The sequence below is a fragment of the Orcinus orca genome, chromosome 4 (genome assembly GCF_937001465.1).
Source record: "Orcinus orca chromosome 4, mOrcOrc1.1, whole genome shotgun sequence".
In the NCBI taxonomy this organism is placed as follows: domain Eukaryota; kingdom Metazoa; phylum Chordata; class Mammalia; order Artiodactyla; family Delphinidae; genus Orcinus; species Orcinus orca.
Genome location: NC_064562.1, coordinates 5057256 through 5076006, shown reverse-complemented (window position 1 = coordinate 5076006; position 18751 = coordinate 5057256). Strand labels below are relative to the sequence as shown.

Below are 18751 nucleotides of genomic sequence, written 5' to 3'. Positions count from 1 at the left end.
TCATCACATATCCTAACAATTCCCAACAGAACAAGTTCTAGTCTTGCTTTAAAATAAAATTCTAGTGTATCTTGAATTATCACGTGAATAAGGAAAACATGAATCTCTCTGGGGAAGTGCAGAAAAAATAATAGAAACGTGCCTTCTCTCTGAGAGTAGATGAGGCAGCGAGGATTCATAGTGCTTTTCAGGGCAAATCTATGCCTTAATGAAAAACTGAATATGCAGAAGTAGCCAGTTGAAGAAATTTTCATCTTCCCTCTTTTCTTTCTTTGCATGCTAGTCTGCCTACTATTCTTTATAATGTCTCAGTTTTTACACCTATAAAATGGGCATTGCATTAGTTTTCTGTTGAGCATAACCCAATACCACATAGCATCTTAAAGCAACACCATTTATTTGCTCACAGTTCTATAGGTCAGAAGTCCCGGGAAGGCCTGGCTGGGTTCTCTGCTCAGCACTCACTAGGCTGGATGCAAGGTGTTGGCTGTGGCTGTGATCTCACCTGAGGCTCGGAGGCTCTTCCGAGTTCATGGGGTTGTGGCAGCTTTCAGTTCCTTGTGGTTGTAGGACTGAGGTCCCATCTCTCTGCTGGCTGTCAGCCAGGGACCAGTCTTAGCCTCGAGAATCTGCCCACATACCATAGCTATGGTGCCCTCCACCTTTAAAGCCAGCAACAGACGTTCTCCCTCACGTCCAAATCCCTGTCATGCTTCAAATCCCCTTTGCCTGGAAGAGCCCAGATCCTTTCAAGAGCTCACCTGATGAGGTTTGGGCCACTGAGGATAATCTCCCTTTCTTACAGTCAACTGATTTGGGATCTTAATTACATCTGCAAAATCCCTTCACAGCAGTACCTAGTATTTGGTTGAATATCTGGGAGAAGGTGTATATACCAAGGAGTGAGAATCTTGGGGGTCTTTAGAATTCTGTCTTCCACAGGGATAATAACAATAACTTAGAGTGTTGTTAAATGGATTAGGTGAGATGTGTGTAAAGCGCTTAGCCTAGTATCTAGTACAGACTCTAGTACAGTCTCAAGAAATGGGATCTAGTATTATTAATGTCTCTATATACTGTATTTTCTTGCCTAATGGATTTTTTTTAGCTCACTTTATTGTTTTTTTATTTTTTGGCTGCGTTGGGTCTTCGTTGCTGCACACGGGCTTTCTCTCTAGTTGCAGTGAGTGGGGGGACTCTACACTGCGGTGCATAGGCTTCTCATTGGTGGCTTCTCGTTGCGGAGCACAGGCTCTAGGCACGTGGGCTTCAGTAGTTGCAGCATGCGGGCTCAGTAGTTGTGGCTCACAAGCTCTAGAGCCCAGGCTCAGTAGTTGTGGTGCATGGGCTTCGTTGCTCCGCGGCATGTGGGATCTTCCCGGACCAGGGCTTGTACCCGTGTCCCCTGCATTGGCAGGCGGATTCTTAACCACTGCGCCACCACGGAAGTCCTGGATTTTTAAATTATGTTATGATAAGCACATTAGAAACATAATGGAATATGTTTCTCATTATCTGGATACTCCACAGAAAACACATACTGGGGCCAGAGTCAAGGAACTCATGAAACTTAATGTTTAGTCTGTTTGCTGAAAGTTGACGTACTAATTCAAGTTAAATAAACAGTGCAGTAAAAAAAAAAAAAGAAGGGAGACCAGGATATAATTCACGTTGGTACTCAACTCAAGCTCACATATAATGTGGCATAAAATGAAGTATGAGCCTCTGCACTGTTCAATTTTTGTTTTTTAGTGAGAAAAATGCATCACAGAATCCATGCCTTGAGCACTGACATTTTTCAGAGAGAACTGTTTTGTTTCTACTCCTACTCTGAATATAAAATGAATGCTTCAAATGCGCCATGTACACAAAGGCTTGAAGCCTCCCTTTCTCCCTTCAATAGTTCCAGTCTAGAATAGGCAGCATTATGCAATTTGGTGACCCAACGCCAGCAATGAGAATGCTTCTCACTGGCTGTGGGAAGAAAGACACCTAAGCGGTTAACAGTAATATTTTGCAAATGGAAGCAAGTGAAGAAAAAATTACATTAGCATAAGAAAAGGTAGCCTTAGGGGATTTTCCACTCCAATGTTTGGTACTAAGAGCTCTATGTTACAAAGGAGGAGGATGGCGAAGAGAAACTCTAGTGTCCACACATTCTTGAAACGCATTGCCATTGTACTCATTCTGCTGGCGAGAAAGACCTCATCGTTACAGAGATGGAAAACGGTCCTTTCTAGTAAGGAAAGTCAAATTGGATATATTAGGGAAAACTTCCTGAGCTAAGTATAGCAAGAAAGCAAGAGGATTCCTCAGTGATGGGAGTTCTAGACTAGAGGTGATTTGGGATTAAAAATGACATTTTAAGCAATGATTTTCATTGTTAACTAGAATGGGCCCCAATGTCTGTGATTAATTTAACTCAAATTTAACAGCTCATTTCAGAAATTGTGTCACATTCACAGTACCTGAATGTAATTACAGACATATCCCTTTAAATTCATACCTAGACTTATTTAAAGGTTGCTTAATAGGGAATATCCAATTTCAAGTTATGATTATTTTCGCTAGTTGAAAACAATTTTTTTTTTTTCAGATTCCACATGTAAGTGATATCATATGATATTTGTCTTTCTCTGTCTGGCTTACTTCACTTAGAATGATAATCTCTAGGTCCATCCTTATTGCTGCAAATGGCATTATTTCATTATGGTTGAGTACTATTCCTTTGTATATATACACCACATCTTCTTTATCATCTGTCAGTGGTCACTTAGGGGGTTTCCATGTCTTGGCTACTGTGAATAGTGCGGCTATGAACACTGGGGTGCATTTATCTTTTCGAATTATGTTTTTCTCCAGATATATGCCCAGGAGTGGGATTGCTGGGTCATATGGTAACTCTATTTTCAGTTTTTTAAGGAACCTCCATACTGTTCTCCATAGTGGCTGTATCAATTTACATTCCCACCAACAGTGCAGGAGGTTCCCTTCTCTCCACACCCTCTCCAGCATTCGTTATTTGTAGACTTTTTAATAATGGCCATTCTGACTGGTGTGAGGTGATACCTCATTGTAGTTTTGATTTGTATTTCTCTAATAATTAGTGATTTTGAGCATCTTTTCATGTGCCTGTTGGCCATCTGTATGTCTTCTTTGGATAAATGTTTATTTAGGTCTTCTGCCCATTTTTCTATTGGGTTGGTTGTTTTTTTGATATTCAGCTATATGAGCTGTTTGTATATTTTGGAAATTTATCCCTTGTCAGTTGCCTCATTTGAGTTTGCTACTTTTTGATGTTACGAATATAGCATCCTGCATCAATGTAAAAATGCATTCCAAAACTGAAGTGGAGGGCTTCCCTGGTGGCGCAGTGGTTGAGAATCTGCCTGCTAATGCAGGGGACGCGGGTTCGAGCCCTGGTCTGGGAGGATCCCAGATGCCGCAGAGCAACTAGGCCCGTGAGGCACAACTACTGAGCCTGCGCCTCTGGAGCCTGTGCTCCACAACAAGAGAGGCCGCGATAGTGAGAGGCCGGCGCACCGCAATGAAGAGTGGCCCCCGCTTGCCGCAACTAGAGAAAGCCCTCGCACAGAAATGAAGACCCAACACAGCCAAAAATAAATAAATAAATTAATTTTAAAAAAATAGACAAAACTGAAGTACTTTCGATAATCCTTATCACTGTTTCCCAACCCTAGTATGGAAAATCGAGAAATGATTAAGGCCTCAAACCCTTTTCAGTATAAATTTGACACCCCCATTTCCCATGTTTATGCATAAAATGTGTCCTCCATTGACAGTTCCTGGGGAAAAGAGGCCAGTTTATAGTCATCTATTCAGTTATGAGAGAGAATTTCTAGGCACAGGGAAGGGCACGGGGATATGTTTCCCTGTGAGAACGAGTTCTAAGCAACCAAGTATTTTATCGATGTTCTGTGATGCTTTCTGAAAGGAGCATCCAGAGCTAGACTGCACCGCAGGCTGTCTGTCACCCGGCTCTTTCCTGTGCTCTAGCCACCACATTTCCTAATTCTGTGAGGGCAAGGTGAAGTGGAAAGAGCTGAGCTGTTTGAATCTAAATGCTAAATTGTGGTTTTGCGTGCCTGCTGCTGTAGACACAGAATCATTAGGAGCTTAGAGATTGGGGATGACACACTCTTCTTGGGACCCAGCACCTGTCCTTTGACAGAGAGGGAAGGGAAAGCACAGAGGCTCAGAGTTATTTTACCTCTTATGCCTTTTCCTCTCAGTTCAAAAATCAAAAGACCATCTTCTTTCAGCTGAACTTAGCATTTCCTGTTTAATTGCTCAACCTGACCTCCTTTTTGACCAGGAACCCAGACTCTCAGACATGTTTGTGTCCAGTGACATTGGAATCAGGGGACTTAATTCATGTTCTTCCTTTTACAGTATGAAGAGCTCAGTCAAGCTGCTGTTGAGAAACTAAGCCACAGATACCAGAACCCATGGTAAGCACATACTAATACATTTTACATCAATTAATTAATGTGTTTCCTTCCTAAATTAGGAACAGGGTTAATATTTTAACACTTTTTATGTCCTATAGGTTTCTTTGTATAATTATGAATTTTTATTCCTCATAAACAAAATGTTCACTATCTACTAGGTTTTCATTAAGGGGAGGAAAGAGGTGGGGCAAGCGTGGTGAGAGCACAGTGGAGAAAAAGGAACCAGCCTGTTAAGAACAGCCACTGGACGGGTCCGGTAGCTTTAACTATATAAATCTTTTCGTGGAAGAACAAGAATATAATTTTTTTGGTTAAAAAAAACCCTTATGGGACTTCCCTGTTGGCACAGTGGTTAAGAATCGCCTGCCAATGCAGGGAACATGAGTTCGAGCCCTGGTCTGGGAAGATCCCACATGCCACGGAGCAACTAAGCCCGTGTACCATAACTACTGAGCCCACGCGCCACAACTACTGAAACTTGAGCACCTAGAGCCCACGCTCCGCAACAAGAAGCCCACGCGCCGCAACGAAGAGTAGCCTCTGCTCGCCACAACTAAAGAAAGCCCATGCGCAGCAACAAAGACCCAACGCAGCCACAAATAAATAAAAATAATTTAAAAAGTAAATAAAAAAATAAAAATTTAAAAACCCTCATTTCATGCTGTTGGCCTAGAAACCATCATAACGGGTCATGCTGGTTAATAAACGTAGCCCTACTGAAGTCACAGCATGGCTTGAATTGACACTCTCTTAAAGCAGCTGGTAACCTAAATTAAACATGCCTAGTGCAAGGTATGTTCAATTACGGGAAAAGCAAAACCTAGGCGTGTCATCTAGATGGAACATATAATTCAGATTTCTAAGAGGGAAAGGGATCAATCAGCATTGCTCTTAAAGACTGCAGATTCAATAATGTCTTTGTTCTCCTTAGACTTTTGCAGGTCAGGGTTTCTGGAGCCGACTTCACCTCCTTTTTAATCATTGAAGATTCCCGTTATTAGCATGGACAAAATTAGTGGCTTTTAGTCTGTTTCTGCTATATCACCACAACATAAGCTGCACCAAAAAGAGACAAGACCATAAACCCCATGTCAAATGTCTATTAGTTACTACGATACGATCCAGGACAACAAAAGATATCATTGCACAATTCCTACAACTTACAAAGCATGTCCTATGTTTAAAGCCATGGAGAAATAGTTACAATTATTGCATGCAAAGCACATGTTCTCATTTAAATATTCCACTTCATTTGTTCAAATAACATTGCAAGCACCTATTTACAAATACCCTATCAAATATTTCTAAGCAAAAACAACAAAAATAATGAAAGGCCATTGAAAATCACAGTAACTTCAACAAGCATTGGTGATACAAGTGTGAACATCTGCTCGACTTATTTAAACATAAAAAACTTGTTGGAAAGAATCTGAGGAATATTGACACTTTGAGCATTTTCCTTGGATGAAAATTCACTTGTAGGGAATATGACATGGATTGTACCAAGTCGTGAGGATGCAAAATGTTTATGAGAAATATCTTGTACCGAGGGAGTTGTGGATTCAGTTGGGAAATTGTAGATAAATATATAGATCAAAATTATGAAACCAAGCTGCATATGGTGAGTACTAAATTCCTAATGAAGATAATTATAATTAGAAAATTATAACTAGAAAAGTTTTAAAAATTTAAATGTAATTAGAAAATGATAAGTAGAAAAGTTTAAAAAATTAAATACAATTAGAAAAGTATAACTAGAAAAGTTACAAATTTTTAAATATAAAAAATTTAAATATAAAGTTAAAAATCAGATTTGCCCACAGCCTCTGGCTCGGGTCCTGTTTCTAACTAGTCAGGTGCCAGTAACCTGAACGCTGCCCTCTCGAGACTAAGCACAGCTGCTGCTTGAAAGCCTTCCAGGCCCCACCTTCAGGCTGGGGAGAGGATCTGGAAGAGAATGCTGACTCTGACAGGCCCAGGCGTGCCCACCTGCTTGCGTTCTCTCAGCTGGACCGAGGGCCATCTCCATCCTGGGCAAGTTTCGTGCTTAGCCTCCCCGACGGTTTTCATGTTCTGTCCTCTCAGTCAACTGCATTCACTCTATAAATCTAGCGCCTCCCGTGTTCAAAGCACTGCTAGATCCTGCAGCCACAGTGCTGAACAAGACAAGCCCGGTATGTGCCCTTCTTGGAATTTGTATCCTAGGGAAGGGGAGAGACATTGAACAACTATGTCATACTGTCTTTCATGCTTTTAAATAATTGTTTTAAATGACAGATATAATGCATGCTTATGGCAACAAATAAAACAATATAGTGGTATATTAAAGAAAAGTTAATATCCTGCCCTATTCCGTCCAGTTCATGATAAAACATTTCATTACAAAGAGTGTTTATGGGATAGAAAGAGAAGGCTTTACCAGGGACATCGACCTGGACTGAAGGTCAGAGAAGTGTTCACCCAAGAAGTAATTATTAAGTTGGCTTGGGAAGGTGAATATAAGATCATTCCTGGCCCAGGGAATGGCCTGAACAGGGCTCAGAGGATGGAAAGAATGTATCTAGTTAGGACCAGGGTGGCAATGGGAGGGGAGAGCAAGATGAAGGTCAGATTTTGTAGAACCTTGTGGCCAGGTTAGAAGGTTTGAATTTTAACCTGAGAACAAAGAGAATTCATTGGAAGATTTAAAATAGAAAGCAACGTAATCCAATTTCTTTAAAAAGATCCCTTGGAATGTTGGAGTGCTGTGTGGAGAAAACAATTGAAAAGTGACAAGACAGTTGTAGGAAGCTGAGCCAGGAGACAGTTTCATTGTCAACAGGTCCCTCTTGAGTTTTCAGTGTGCTTTGTAAACAATCCAGAATAAATTGTGATGATGGAGTCTGTGAGAAGGGAAGGATTTGAGCTGAGCTTTCAAAGACATGCAGCCTTTAAATAAAGAGAAAGGAGATGATGTTTGCTGTGACGACGGGGAGCAAGAACGTACTCGGCGATGGGATGCAGCAGATGTCAGCATTAGCGTAATTGTGCAGGTGAAGGAATTGAGCTTCGGAGGCTAAGGTGCATGAAAAACAGAGCTGATATGTCGGTCCAGCTTGACCGATGCTGTGGATCTGGGTTGGGACCTGGGCTTGGACCTTTTCCAAGGGCTCTCCAAGCCCTTGATTCTGATGACCAGCCAGGGCTGAGCACCACTCATGAGGACCGAGAGAGGAAGGGGAAGAGCCTGGGGGGCCGGGGCGCCCACACAGAGGACAAGGTGAGCGAAGGACCACAGAGCCTCAGAGGCAGGACCCTGAGGACAGCAGGAGGCTGGAAAAGCCAGCGAAGAATTCAGAGGAGGGTTCCATATGAGGAAATGGAAATCCCAGAAAACAATAACAGACAAATATTTGGAAGTTATCAGCGGTCTCAGAAAAAGCACTGGAGGAAGAGGAGGATGAGTTGAGTCAATACAACCAACACTAAAGAATTTTTGTCCATTGACTTAATGGAGTCAAGAGTCCACCTTGTTTTCGAGACCAGAAGTCCAGTCAAAGACAATGACAGGATTTCCTCCATTCTGGGGCATACTTTTAAAATTTAACTTTCTTGAAATCAGGATGTGTTTTATAATAATTGTTTATAGATGTAGGGCCTCTTTTTCTCTTCCCATGTAAAGCTGTTATTAAATCAATGGTGTGTTCTCCTGTTTATTGCATCTTAAAGACCAGTAAAGATATACTTCAACAGACTTGAGATGAAGACCTTAATTAACAAACAGCGTCCTTGCTGTCAAGTAGCTGACAGACTCTCAAGACAGATAGATGTAAACAGATTTCAATGCAATATCCATTGATGGAGAATGATTGCAGTAACTGGGTGTGGGTTTTCTTCTGAATTAAAGGAAACATTCTCTTGCTTTAAATACAGAAGTTTCTCTAGACACGTGACCTGATGACTAACTCATTTTTACGTGGTCTCTTCTGTTTGCAGTTGGGTGTTTTCCAATATATACAAACAGTATGCTTAATTTCAATAAGAAGAATAAAAAGCACAGATAGGAGATGGGAGAACAGTTTACAGTCAAATTAAGAGTCAAATTATAAGAGAACGCACTGCACATAGTGAATGGGCAGGGCTTTTTGTTTTGTTTAAGGAGTAAGTGAAATCTGTAGAAAATTGTGGGGCATGGAAATACCTTGCTTTCCTTTTCTCTTCCTTACATTTAACACAGAGCGTGGCATACACGGGTACTCAGTACATATTTGCTGAATCGGTGTAAAAGACAGATCCCAGTTCTTCTTGTACTCCGCATGGCACAGATTGGTATAGCTCAGGCTGGAAAAGCTGGATAACTTCAGGTCATGAGGACTTCCTGAGAGAGATGAAATGTAAGCTGGATTTAGAAGGAGCATTTTAGGAAAATCGATGGCTGCCTACCTGGGTAACCTTGTTATCCATGCAAATGAAAGTCTTGCTGAGATTATAAAATCAACAGTCATTCACAGGCAAACCTCCTTCCAGAAAGGAGCTGCTGATATGACTCTGCCCTAATGTCACTACAAAGTTGCCTCTTTGCCACTCATTTGCCGATGTATAGATTTGTCTTGGGACTAACGTCTTAAGGACTGGTTCAGGTTCCCATGGACAGCCATTGTCAGCAGATGGTGGGGGTCAGGGTGTGGGTGTCAAGGAGGCTGCAGATTCTGAGGTGACAGTGATCAGACTAGGTGTCAGCCGTGCAGAGGAGAGCACTACGAGTTTTAAAAATCAGAATGAACTACAGCCTCCCCTGACTTTTCATTGACTTGGGGATCACAGCTCTTTTCAGAGTGTTGGCTCTCCTAGTCTGCTTTCTTGTTTTCTGCCTTTTCATAATCAAGTGGTTTGTTAGCCAGTTCCTATCCTCAGGAGGTGCACAGCACGGCACAGTCTAAAGAGTGTGAATTGAGAATCAAGACAGCTGGTTTCACTAGGAATTTATCCTCCAGGAAAATAATGAAGGAGGTAAAGAAAGGTTTACCTAGAAAGGAGTCCCAACAGTGTTTGCAGTAATGCAAATTCAGAAATACCCTAATATCCCCCAAATAAGGGTTTGTAAGCAGTGATGAAGTGGGATCTATAGTGGTTAAGTGATGTGGTACATATATACAATAGAATATAACTCAGCCATAAAAAAAGAATGAAATAATGCCATTTGAAGCAACGTGGGTGAACCTAGAGATTATTATACTAAGTGAATTAAGCCAGACAAAGACAAATATCCTATGATATCACTTATATGTGGGATCTAAAAAAAATGATACAAACGAACTTATATACAAAACAGAAATAGACTCACAAACATAGAAAACAAACTTATGGTTACCAAAGGGGGAAGTGGGGGAGGGATATATTAGTAGGTTAGGATTAACAGATACACACTACTATATATACAATAGAAAACCAACAGGAACCGATGCTACAGCACAGGGAACTATACTCAATATTATGTAATAACCTATAAGGGAAAAGAATCTGGAAAAGAATATAAATATATATGTATAAAACTGTGCTGTACACCTGAAACTAACATGATATTATAAATCAACCATACCTCAATAATAAAGAAATAAATACAAATATTAAACAAACAAACAAATATAGTTGATAAAGAAAAAAAAGTGCAAGGCTCTGAAGCAGACTTCCCGCATTCAAGTCCCCACTCTACCACCTGGTAGCTGTGATACCCTGGATGAGTTACTTAAACGATTTATGCCTCAGGTTCCCCAATCTGTAAAATGATTAGAATCTACTCCGCCTGGTTGTTGTACAGATGTGTTGTTACACATACAGCACTTAGAACAGCACTTGGTACAAACTAAGTGCTCAGTAAATAGTGTGACCATATATTTTATCACCCAAAATAGGACACTTTTGAGAGTGAAACAGGAAGCTAATGGAACTGATCACTTGGACAAGAGGCTAACCTGAAGGTATCTTGACCAAATCAGGCCACTCTGTTAATAAACATTATCAATTAGTTAAATAAATGAAGTACATTGAAATAATGTAACAAAATGCATTTATTACAATTCCTATTATATTGTTAGCAAAAAAATCAGTATAGACATTCAGTATAGGAGAGAAATTTCATGCTATGTAGTTGAGTTAATCTTACAAAAGTAGAACAAAAAGTCCAAGAGACAGAAAAGAAAGTGAAAAAGAGTAAAGTAAGAAATCAATTAAAATTAAATTAGTCTAATATCTGACTAATAAGAGACCTCAAAAGAGATCAGAGAAAACAGAAGAAAGAAAATCAATGAGAAAATTTCTCAGAAGGGAGTAACATGAATTTCCAAATTGGAAGTCTCCACCAAAGCAAAATGACCACAACAACAAAACAACTGTGTCAAGGCATGTCACTGTGAAATTTCACTGCTGGGATGAAGCCTACTGTTAAGCCCTCCAGAGGAAAACTAGGACATATATAAAGGATCCAGAGTCAATAAGGCATCACACTTCTTGACAGCAATACTGGGCTCTGGAAGACACTTGCCAATGACCTCCCTGTCTGCCAGAAAGTGACTTTCAACCCGGAATTCTATACCCAACCCAACTATCAAGTGGGAAGGTTGAAAAGAGACATTTTCATGTATGTATGTACTCAAAAAAATGCATTTTTTCCTAAGAAGCAACTGGAGAATATTATCTAGCAAGACAATAGGGGGAAATCCGGGAAAGAGAAAGGAATATGATCCAAGAAACAAGAGAACTAACAAAGGTGACAGGCAAAGGGGATTCCCAAAATGGTAATGGAGAGAACCAGGAATGTGGCTGTACAGGGGCCCAGAGGAGGAACAGGGCAAGTGGGATCTCTCCAGGGGGCATTTACTGTGTACAGATATTGGGTGAAGTTCCAGAAGAAGCAAATGAGCTAAAAGTGGGTACTTTGGAGAAGAGAATGTTGGGACAGGGAGCAGGGAGAGACAGGGAGTATTTTTAATTATAAGCATTTTAGTACTATTTATTTATTTATTATTTATATATTTTGTTGAAGTATAGTTGCTGTACAATATTATATGTCACATGTGTACTTATATAGAGTAATCTTCACAGTATTCACTTTAGTACTAGTTATATGTACATGTACCTAAATGATTGCACTAAAATGGAAAAAAAATATTACTACAGTATGTACAAGCATTTTATCTTGATAAAATTGAAAATTAATTATAAAGTGGGAGAAATAGAAACTCAGTCAACTAGAGTTTTAGTAGTTAGGGTCCTAAGTTGAAAATATTTCTAAAACTAGGGCTTTCAGTACTAAAGAAATAAGCACTGACCTGAATAAACTGGGCTTTCTGTTTATTCAGAAAGGTAGAAGGTGTGCCTGTATTTGGCATTAGTTAAGGGTTGTGTAGAAAATTGCCTGTTTTATTTCATAATGAAATACTGCCAAAGCCAGTTGTTGAACTAGCACAGACTTAATGACAGCCACTATTTAAAAATATATTGGTACATAAATGCTTGCTTTTTTCTTGGAGTTGTTTTCCTCAAAACGTCCATAAATCTTGACAACTTTCTATTTTTAAGGCTATCGGTGACTGGCACATTGGGGGGATTTCAGTGAACCTTAAGGAGCAAAATGTTACAATTTTTTCAGAAATTTATTTTATTGAAGTATAGTTGATTTAGAATGTTGTGGTAGTCTCTGTTGTACAGCAAAGTGATTCAGTTATACACATATATACATTCTTTTTCATATTCTTTTCTATTATGTTTTATCACAGGGTATTGAATATAGTTCCCTGTGCTGTAGAGTAGGACCTTGTTGTTTATCCATTCTCTATACAGTAGTTTACAACTGCTAACCCCAAACTCCCAGGCCATCCCTCCCCTACCTGCCTCCCTCTTGGCAAACAGAAGTCCATTCTCTATGTCTGTGAGTCTGTTTCTGTTTTGTAGATAAGCTCGTTTGTGTCATATTTTATTATTTATTATTATTTTTGGTATGTGGCCTCTCACTGTTGTGGCCTCTCCCGTTGTGGAGCACAGGCTCCGGATGCGCAGGCTCAGCGGCCATGGCTCATGGGCCCAGCCGCTCCGCGGCATGTGGGACCTTCCTGGACCAGGGCACGAACCCATGTCCCCTGCTTCGGCAGGCGGACTCTCAACCACTGCGCCACCAGGGAAGCCCTGTGTCATATTTTAGATTCCACATATAAGTGATATCATATGGTATTTGTCTTTCTCTGTCTGACTTACTTCACTTAGTATGATAATCTCTGCAATTGGCGTAATTGCTGCAAATGGCATTATATCACTCTTTTTAATGGCTGGGTAGTATTCCATTGTATTTTTTGAGATCATCAGCACCTGTTCCTCCTTTTGGCTAGTTACCTAAAAACTGCCTTTGTACTTCCTCCCCTGGACCCACCCACCCCCAGCCTCCTTCCCCAGCCACCTCTCCATCATTGTAGTGTCGGGCGAGGGCTCTCAGGAAGCTCAGGTGCAGTAGGGTCAGCGCAGAGCTCCCGTGCTGGTCACTGTTGCGGTGCCACACAGATAGCGGAGGCCCATTTATTCTTTCAGTAAATATCCAACTGCCAGCTGCATGCCAGGCACCGTGCTAGGCCCAGGGATTCAGGAGTGAACAAGACAGATAATTCCTGCCTTCCTCATATTCCATCAGGAGAGACAGGACAGAAACAGCCTAATGTCTGACTGATCATTCATTGTAGGAGGTACCACATGGAGAAACACAGGCTGCGCGTAAATGTTTCTTGTTGATTGAGTAGATATTCCTCATCCCAGGATGGAGCATTTATAGCAGAAGGATACGATGCAGCTGTTATTGAAAGGAAAGCCAGGGAAAGAAGAGTCAGTGCTGTTATTCTTGAGAAGAAAACTTCCTGGTCGATCACTTGATGTCCAGGTGGGGAAAATTCAGTTCATGTCAGAACGGGGCCCTTCGCGGCAAAGTACCCTCTGTGGAACTTCCGAAAACTACCGAAGCCTGAAGTGTGTAAGAAAGAGGCACTCGCAATTCACTGGCCTATGATCTTCCCTTTCTCAGCATTTCGGATGTCAGAACGGTAGCTCTTAGGGCCCGTTTCAGGAGACAGGGTCTCCGAAAGAACAGCTGCTGGTCCTAAAGGAATAGGTTATGGTCTTGAAATCCAAGCACGGCCTGCAATCCAATACAGATGTTAGGCCCAGGCAAAGACAAAAAGACTGCAGAAAAACAAGGACAAGATGTGTTACAGGTGTTTGGAATGTTTTATTTCGCTATCTTAGATTCAGTTTTTCAAAGCCATAAACATGCCCCAACCGTGGTCGTTTTGAACATGCTTATATTACTGTTTTTGGTGAAACTCGGTCCTTGTCTTCTCTGAAGAAAGAGTTCAGCAAAGACACCAAGATTGCAAAGCAGGCCCAGCATTTATTAGAAGCACAGTACGTGTGGGAGAGCACAGGGACAAACTTGCAGAGTGAGGTGCACCTCATAGGGGCAGCTTAGGTTGTTAATATGGGGTTTAGATGAGGGTGACTCCCCTTTCCTTCCCCTATGATCACATCATCTGCAATTCCTTATTTGGGCTTCCACCAGGCACCGTTTTGAAGCTTTCCCGTGAGCGTCCAAGTGAAACCCATGGGGGGAGGGGGTCAAAACCGCAATGCTAATGGTATTATAATGATATTACAACGCAGCCCAGATTACTAGAGGATGACTTGGGACCCCTTCTGCGCATGTGTCAGGCTGGGACGTCCTCTTGACCACAAGAATGAGGAGACTGCGGTGGGCTGCTTTGTCTTTCACCCAATCAGGGCGTGTCGTTCCTGTTGATAGTTTATCTCAAAGGGTCAGCATGAAACTGGCTGCAGCAGGTTAACCCGAGGCCCCTGTATCTCTTACCTCATTACCAACATCTATGGAAGTGGTTTACAAAAGATCAGTGATATCATGTGGCCTCCATCTGTCCACATGACCAGATGAAGCAAAGAACAATAACCACACAGTCCATTTGATGTGCACTATTTACCATTCTCTCTGCTTTTCACTATTTCTTTCACTTGTTCTTTTAAGCCTGCTCATAATGCCAGGTTTTCTGCAGCTGACAGAGTTGGGCAGAATTCCTCCATCTTGTGAAACGTAGATGCTCTCGGACCTCAGCTCGCGGTAAAAGGGGAAACAGTAACACCTGTCTCGTGGGGCTGTCTTGAGGATGAAGTGTGAGCGTGTAAGGCATCTGGAATGGATCTGACACACAGGAGGGTAGCTTCTTTCCTCAGTTTAAGGAAGTCTCAAAATGACTGTAGGATTCGCCACAACATGTATAGAATATGCTGCAGCGGTCACATTATGTTTTATGCTCTGAGGGTACAGAGGTCAGACGGTAGCGTTCAGCGGCGTTGGGAGTTTACGAGGATGCTATCCATCACTTTCAAAGGTGGCCTCGTCCTTATAATATGATCCTCAAGAGGATACTGGGTTTAGCCTCTATTATTCTAATTCTGTGTCCAATAGTATCTCTTCTGTTCTTTATTCCATCCAAACTGTGAACAAGTGTGGCCCCGAGGAACGAAGACACAGTTCCTGCCTTCAGAAAGCTTATCGAATAGCTGGGGGAAAGAGACACCTAAATGAATAATCATACTAGAGTATATTTGGATGCAGTGATAGAAATATTAAATTGTGCCTGGCACCATGCTTTGTGTTTTAGATACTTAAAGTGTAACAACTAAGTGCAATGCCTGTTACAATAGGAGTATTCTAGCGGGTGTCATGGAAACAGATGTTGGGGAATCTAAACTTTGGGGCAACATCAGGAAGGCTCCATAAGGTCCCCTGAGCTTGAAGGATGGGTGGAAGTTGGCTTCTAGAACAGTTATATTAATTAATTAATTTTGTTTCCATTAAAACTCCTGTATTTGTTTTATTTTAAAAAATATACTTATCTTTCTTTTTTTACACTATGCTTTATTGTTTTATTGAAGTATAGTTGATATACAGTATTACATTAGTTTCAGGTGTATAGCAAAGTAATTCAAAATTTTATTGATTATACTCCATTTAAAGTTATTACAAGATAATGGCTGAATTTCCCTGTGCTGTACAATACATCCTTGTTGCTTATCTATTTTAGATAATACTGCTATATTTAGATTCCAAGATGTTATCACGAGATGGAACTTCACAGATCCAGACGAACTACTTTGGAGCGCATAACCATATATTTGACAAAACCTTCTCATTTCTAGCCTGTACGGCAAAGTAGAAAGATGGCCGAGTTTAAACAGAACACAGCGGCTGTTTTCTGTCTCGCAGCCTAAAGGCTAACGCATTAAAATTCAAAGAAGAATTACATGGTGGGTGGCAGAACAAATGTTTTCTTCCCTAAGGCCTTCGAGACAGATTCTCGCAGAATCGGAGTCACTCTTTACAGCTGTTCAGTAAGACACGATTCAGGCATCACCTCCTCCTCCAAATCCGCCACCACACAAAGCCAGCCCTTCCTCTGGCTTAGACACACACAGGGCGACGAGAGAAACAGGAGAGCACTGCTGACGCCACGCTTGGTTTGGCTTTGAAACCATGTGCGTGTCTCACCTTACGTAAGACATACAAGACGTGCACCTCATATCTGAGTTCTTATTTATAAAATAAATGTATTTAAATATAAAATGAAAAACAAAAAACCCTAAATATGTACCCAGTTGATGGTTTAACCCACAGGGAGGAAATATTCCCAGGGATTGTAAAGCACAGTGATTTGAGTACAAATCTAAGGACAGAAAGAGCTGCAGAAAGCTTGGTGGGCGTGTTAGCTGTGCGAGTCTGACTCTGCTGTGCGTGCGTCGTGTGTGAAAGCAAATGGACAGCAACGTGGGGTTCTTATTTAATCATTCCTGCTGTGGTTGAGGCCAGGATTCTTGGAGTGGGAAAGAGGAAAGACAGATGTTAAGATAAAGCAAACCCTGAATTTGATTGCGATTATGTATGTACACATATGTATGATGCTGAATGTTTACGTACATCTGGTTCATAGTTCGACTCACTAGAAAGGCCTAGATGTAGAAATCAACTCAGTAGCCGTGAGCTCCCCTAGTGCTCAGATTCTGCTCTTCAAGCACCTTTTCCACTAAAAGGAACCGGAGCTTCTCGGATCTGGAGAGGAAATGGAAAACATGAGCCTGGTACATCATGCCGTACCAGATAAGGGAGCTCTCCAGGACTACCACAGTCCTGTCTGAGGGACTTGCAAGCCAAGCTCGCAGAGACTCCCACTGGCCAAACATAGGACAACTTGACGGAAAGGTAATAACTGCAGTGGATTAATATACATCACACCTTCATACACACAGACGTGAACATCCGTGAGTTCACAGTGTCAGTTAAAAAGCCTCAACAAACTGATCGCATTGGAGGATTCCAATGAACCAACCTATTATTTTGAAAATGAGTAAATAAACGAAAAGGATCAAATATTAATTCTGCCTTTCTAATACAAACTGTACCACTGCAAACCAAAGAGAAGATGAATCAACTTAAAAAAAAAGAAAAAAAAAAGGAATCTAGCTAATACATAAAGAAGTAACAACAGAATTAGGCTATCACCACTTTGCAAACTCAAGTGAATGAATCTAGATATTGATCATGAGCGACTGCCAAACCCACAAAAAGACAAACGATCCGATATTGTATATACGTCTTGATGGAAGGGCACACAACTACCTGGAAAGTTATTATGGACTGACTTGTTCACTCCCGAAATTCCTGTGTTGAAGTCCTAACCCCCCAGTACCTCAGAATGTGACTGCATTTGGAGAAAGTGTCTTCAGAGAGGTGATTAAATTAAAATGAGGTCATTAGGTTGGCCCTAATCCAATCTGACTGGTGTCTTTATAAGAAGAGGAGGTTTGAACACAGACACACACAGAGAAAAGACCATGTGAAGACACAGGGAGAAGACAGCCGTCCACACACCAAGGAGAGCGGCCTCGGGAGAAACCAGCCCTGCTGACCCCTAGATCTCGGACTTCCAGCCTCTGTAATGGTGGATGCTACATTTCTGCTCTTCAGCCGCCTGTCTGCAGCACTGCGTGATGGCAACCCTAGCAAACTAACGCGGTGGTCTTGCCCCCAAAACCCAGCCTGACTTAGATCAAGCCTCTAAATCCAGCCAGCACTGTACAGGAAATAAGATGATGGCGGAAAATGTTAAATGACGACTTGGAGAGGTCAGATGTGGGAAATTTCATAGGACAAATGGAAACACCATTTTTTATAGAAATTGTGTTTCTTCAACAAATAATGAGAAGGAGAAAGACAAGGAGGAAGAGGAGGGGGAGGTAGAGGAGAATAGAGATGGAGAGAACCTATGAACTAAAGGAAACGTGAAAGCCTTAAGCAATTACAGGTGTGAAGCTTACAAGTCTTCTGTTTCTAACAAACAGGCTGATTAAAAAGTCGTAACATTGATGAGCTAGCCAGAATCTTGAATGCTGAATATTTGGTGAAAGTATTAAAATTTTAGGAGAAATAATGGCATTGTGATGATGTTAGCAAGAAGAGTTTTTATATCTTTGAGAGTCGATGTCTTGGCGGAGGGAGGATTAGTAAGTAAGATAGAGATTCAATAAGACTGGCTATAAATTGATAGCGTTTGAAGATGGTGATGGGTCCTTGAGGCTCTTTTAACCATTTTGTCTAATTTTCTATATCCTTAGATTCCAAAGGAACTAAGATGAAATTCTATCAACTTTATCCTTAGTTAATGAAGGTCAGGCTTCACCATCTGGATAGATAAGCATGTCCAAGACTAAATTGAGTCAATACTGTTATATTCTCCCTACCAGCCTTCCCCAGGATTGCTGCCACACAGCTGAAGTACATGTTGCTGCCCTTTCTTCCCCTTGTGGTTTTCTGATCTGGATGCAAAAAAAAACAAGTGTCACCCAGGAAGCACCAGCATGGAGAGACGCCCCGTGCTGCTGAAACTGGCAGGACTTCCTGGATGTCCTACAGAAAATCGCCCACATCTCCAGCAACATCAGGAATTCCATTCAACATTCCTCACAGGTGACCCCAGACAGTCTAACACGCTGCATTGCTGAAAGCTTTTGGACAGCTGCCTCTGAGTGAGCACAAGTGATAGTCATTTCATATAAATCATTTAAAATACTGAACGAAAATCAGTAAACTCCTCTGTGTAGGTCCACGTTGTGGAACAACTCTTGGCAACATGAACCTTGTGGAGTGTGTTATTAGGCACAGGAAGACAGCATGTTTGATTTTGACGGCATGGCCCGGG

At 41.3% G+C, this 18751-nt stretch overlaps 1 protein-coding gene across 1 annotated transcript in view; it reads left to right on the top strand.

Moving 5' to 3' along the window:
* The window catches only part of C4H4orf45 (chromosome 4 C4orf45 homolog), a 94039-nt gene that overhangs the window by 50897 nt on the left and 24391 nt on the right, over window positions 1-18751 (top strand). The window contains exon 3 of the mRNA XM_049709041.1: window positions 4414-4472. Coding sequence (XP_049564998.1) covers window positions 4414-4472 — 59 coding nt within the window. The remainder of the gene's footprint in view (window positions 1-4413; window positions 4473-18751) is intronic.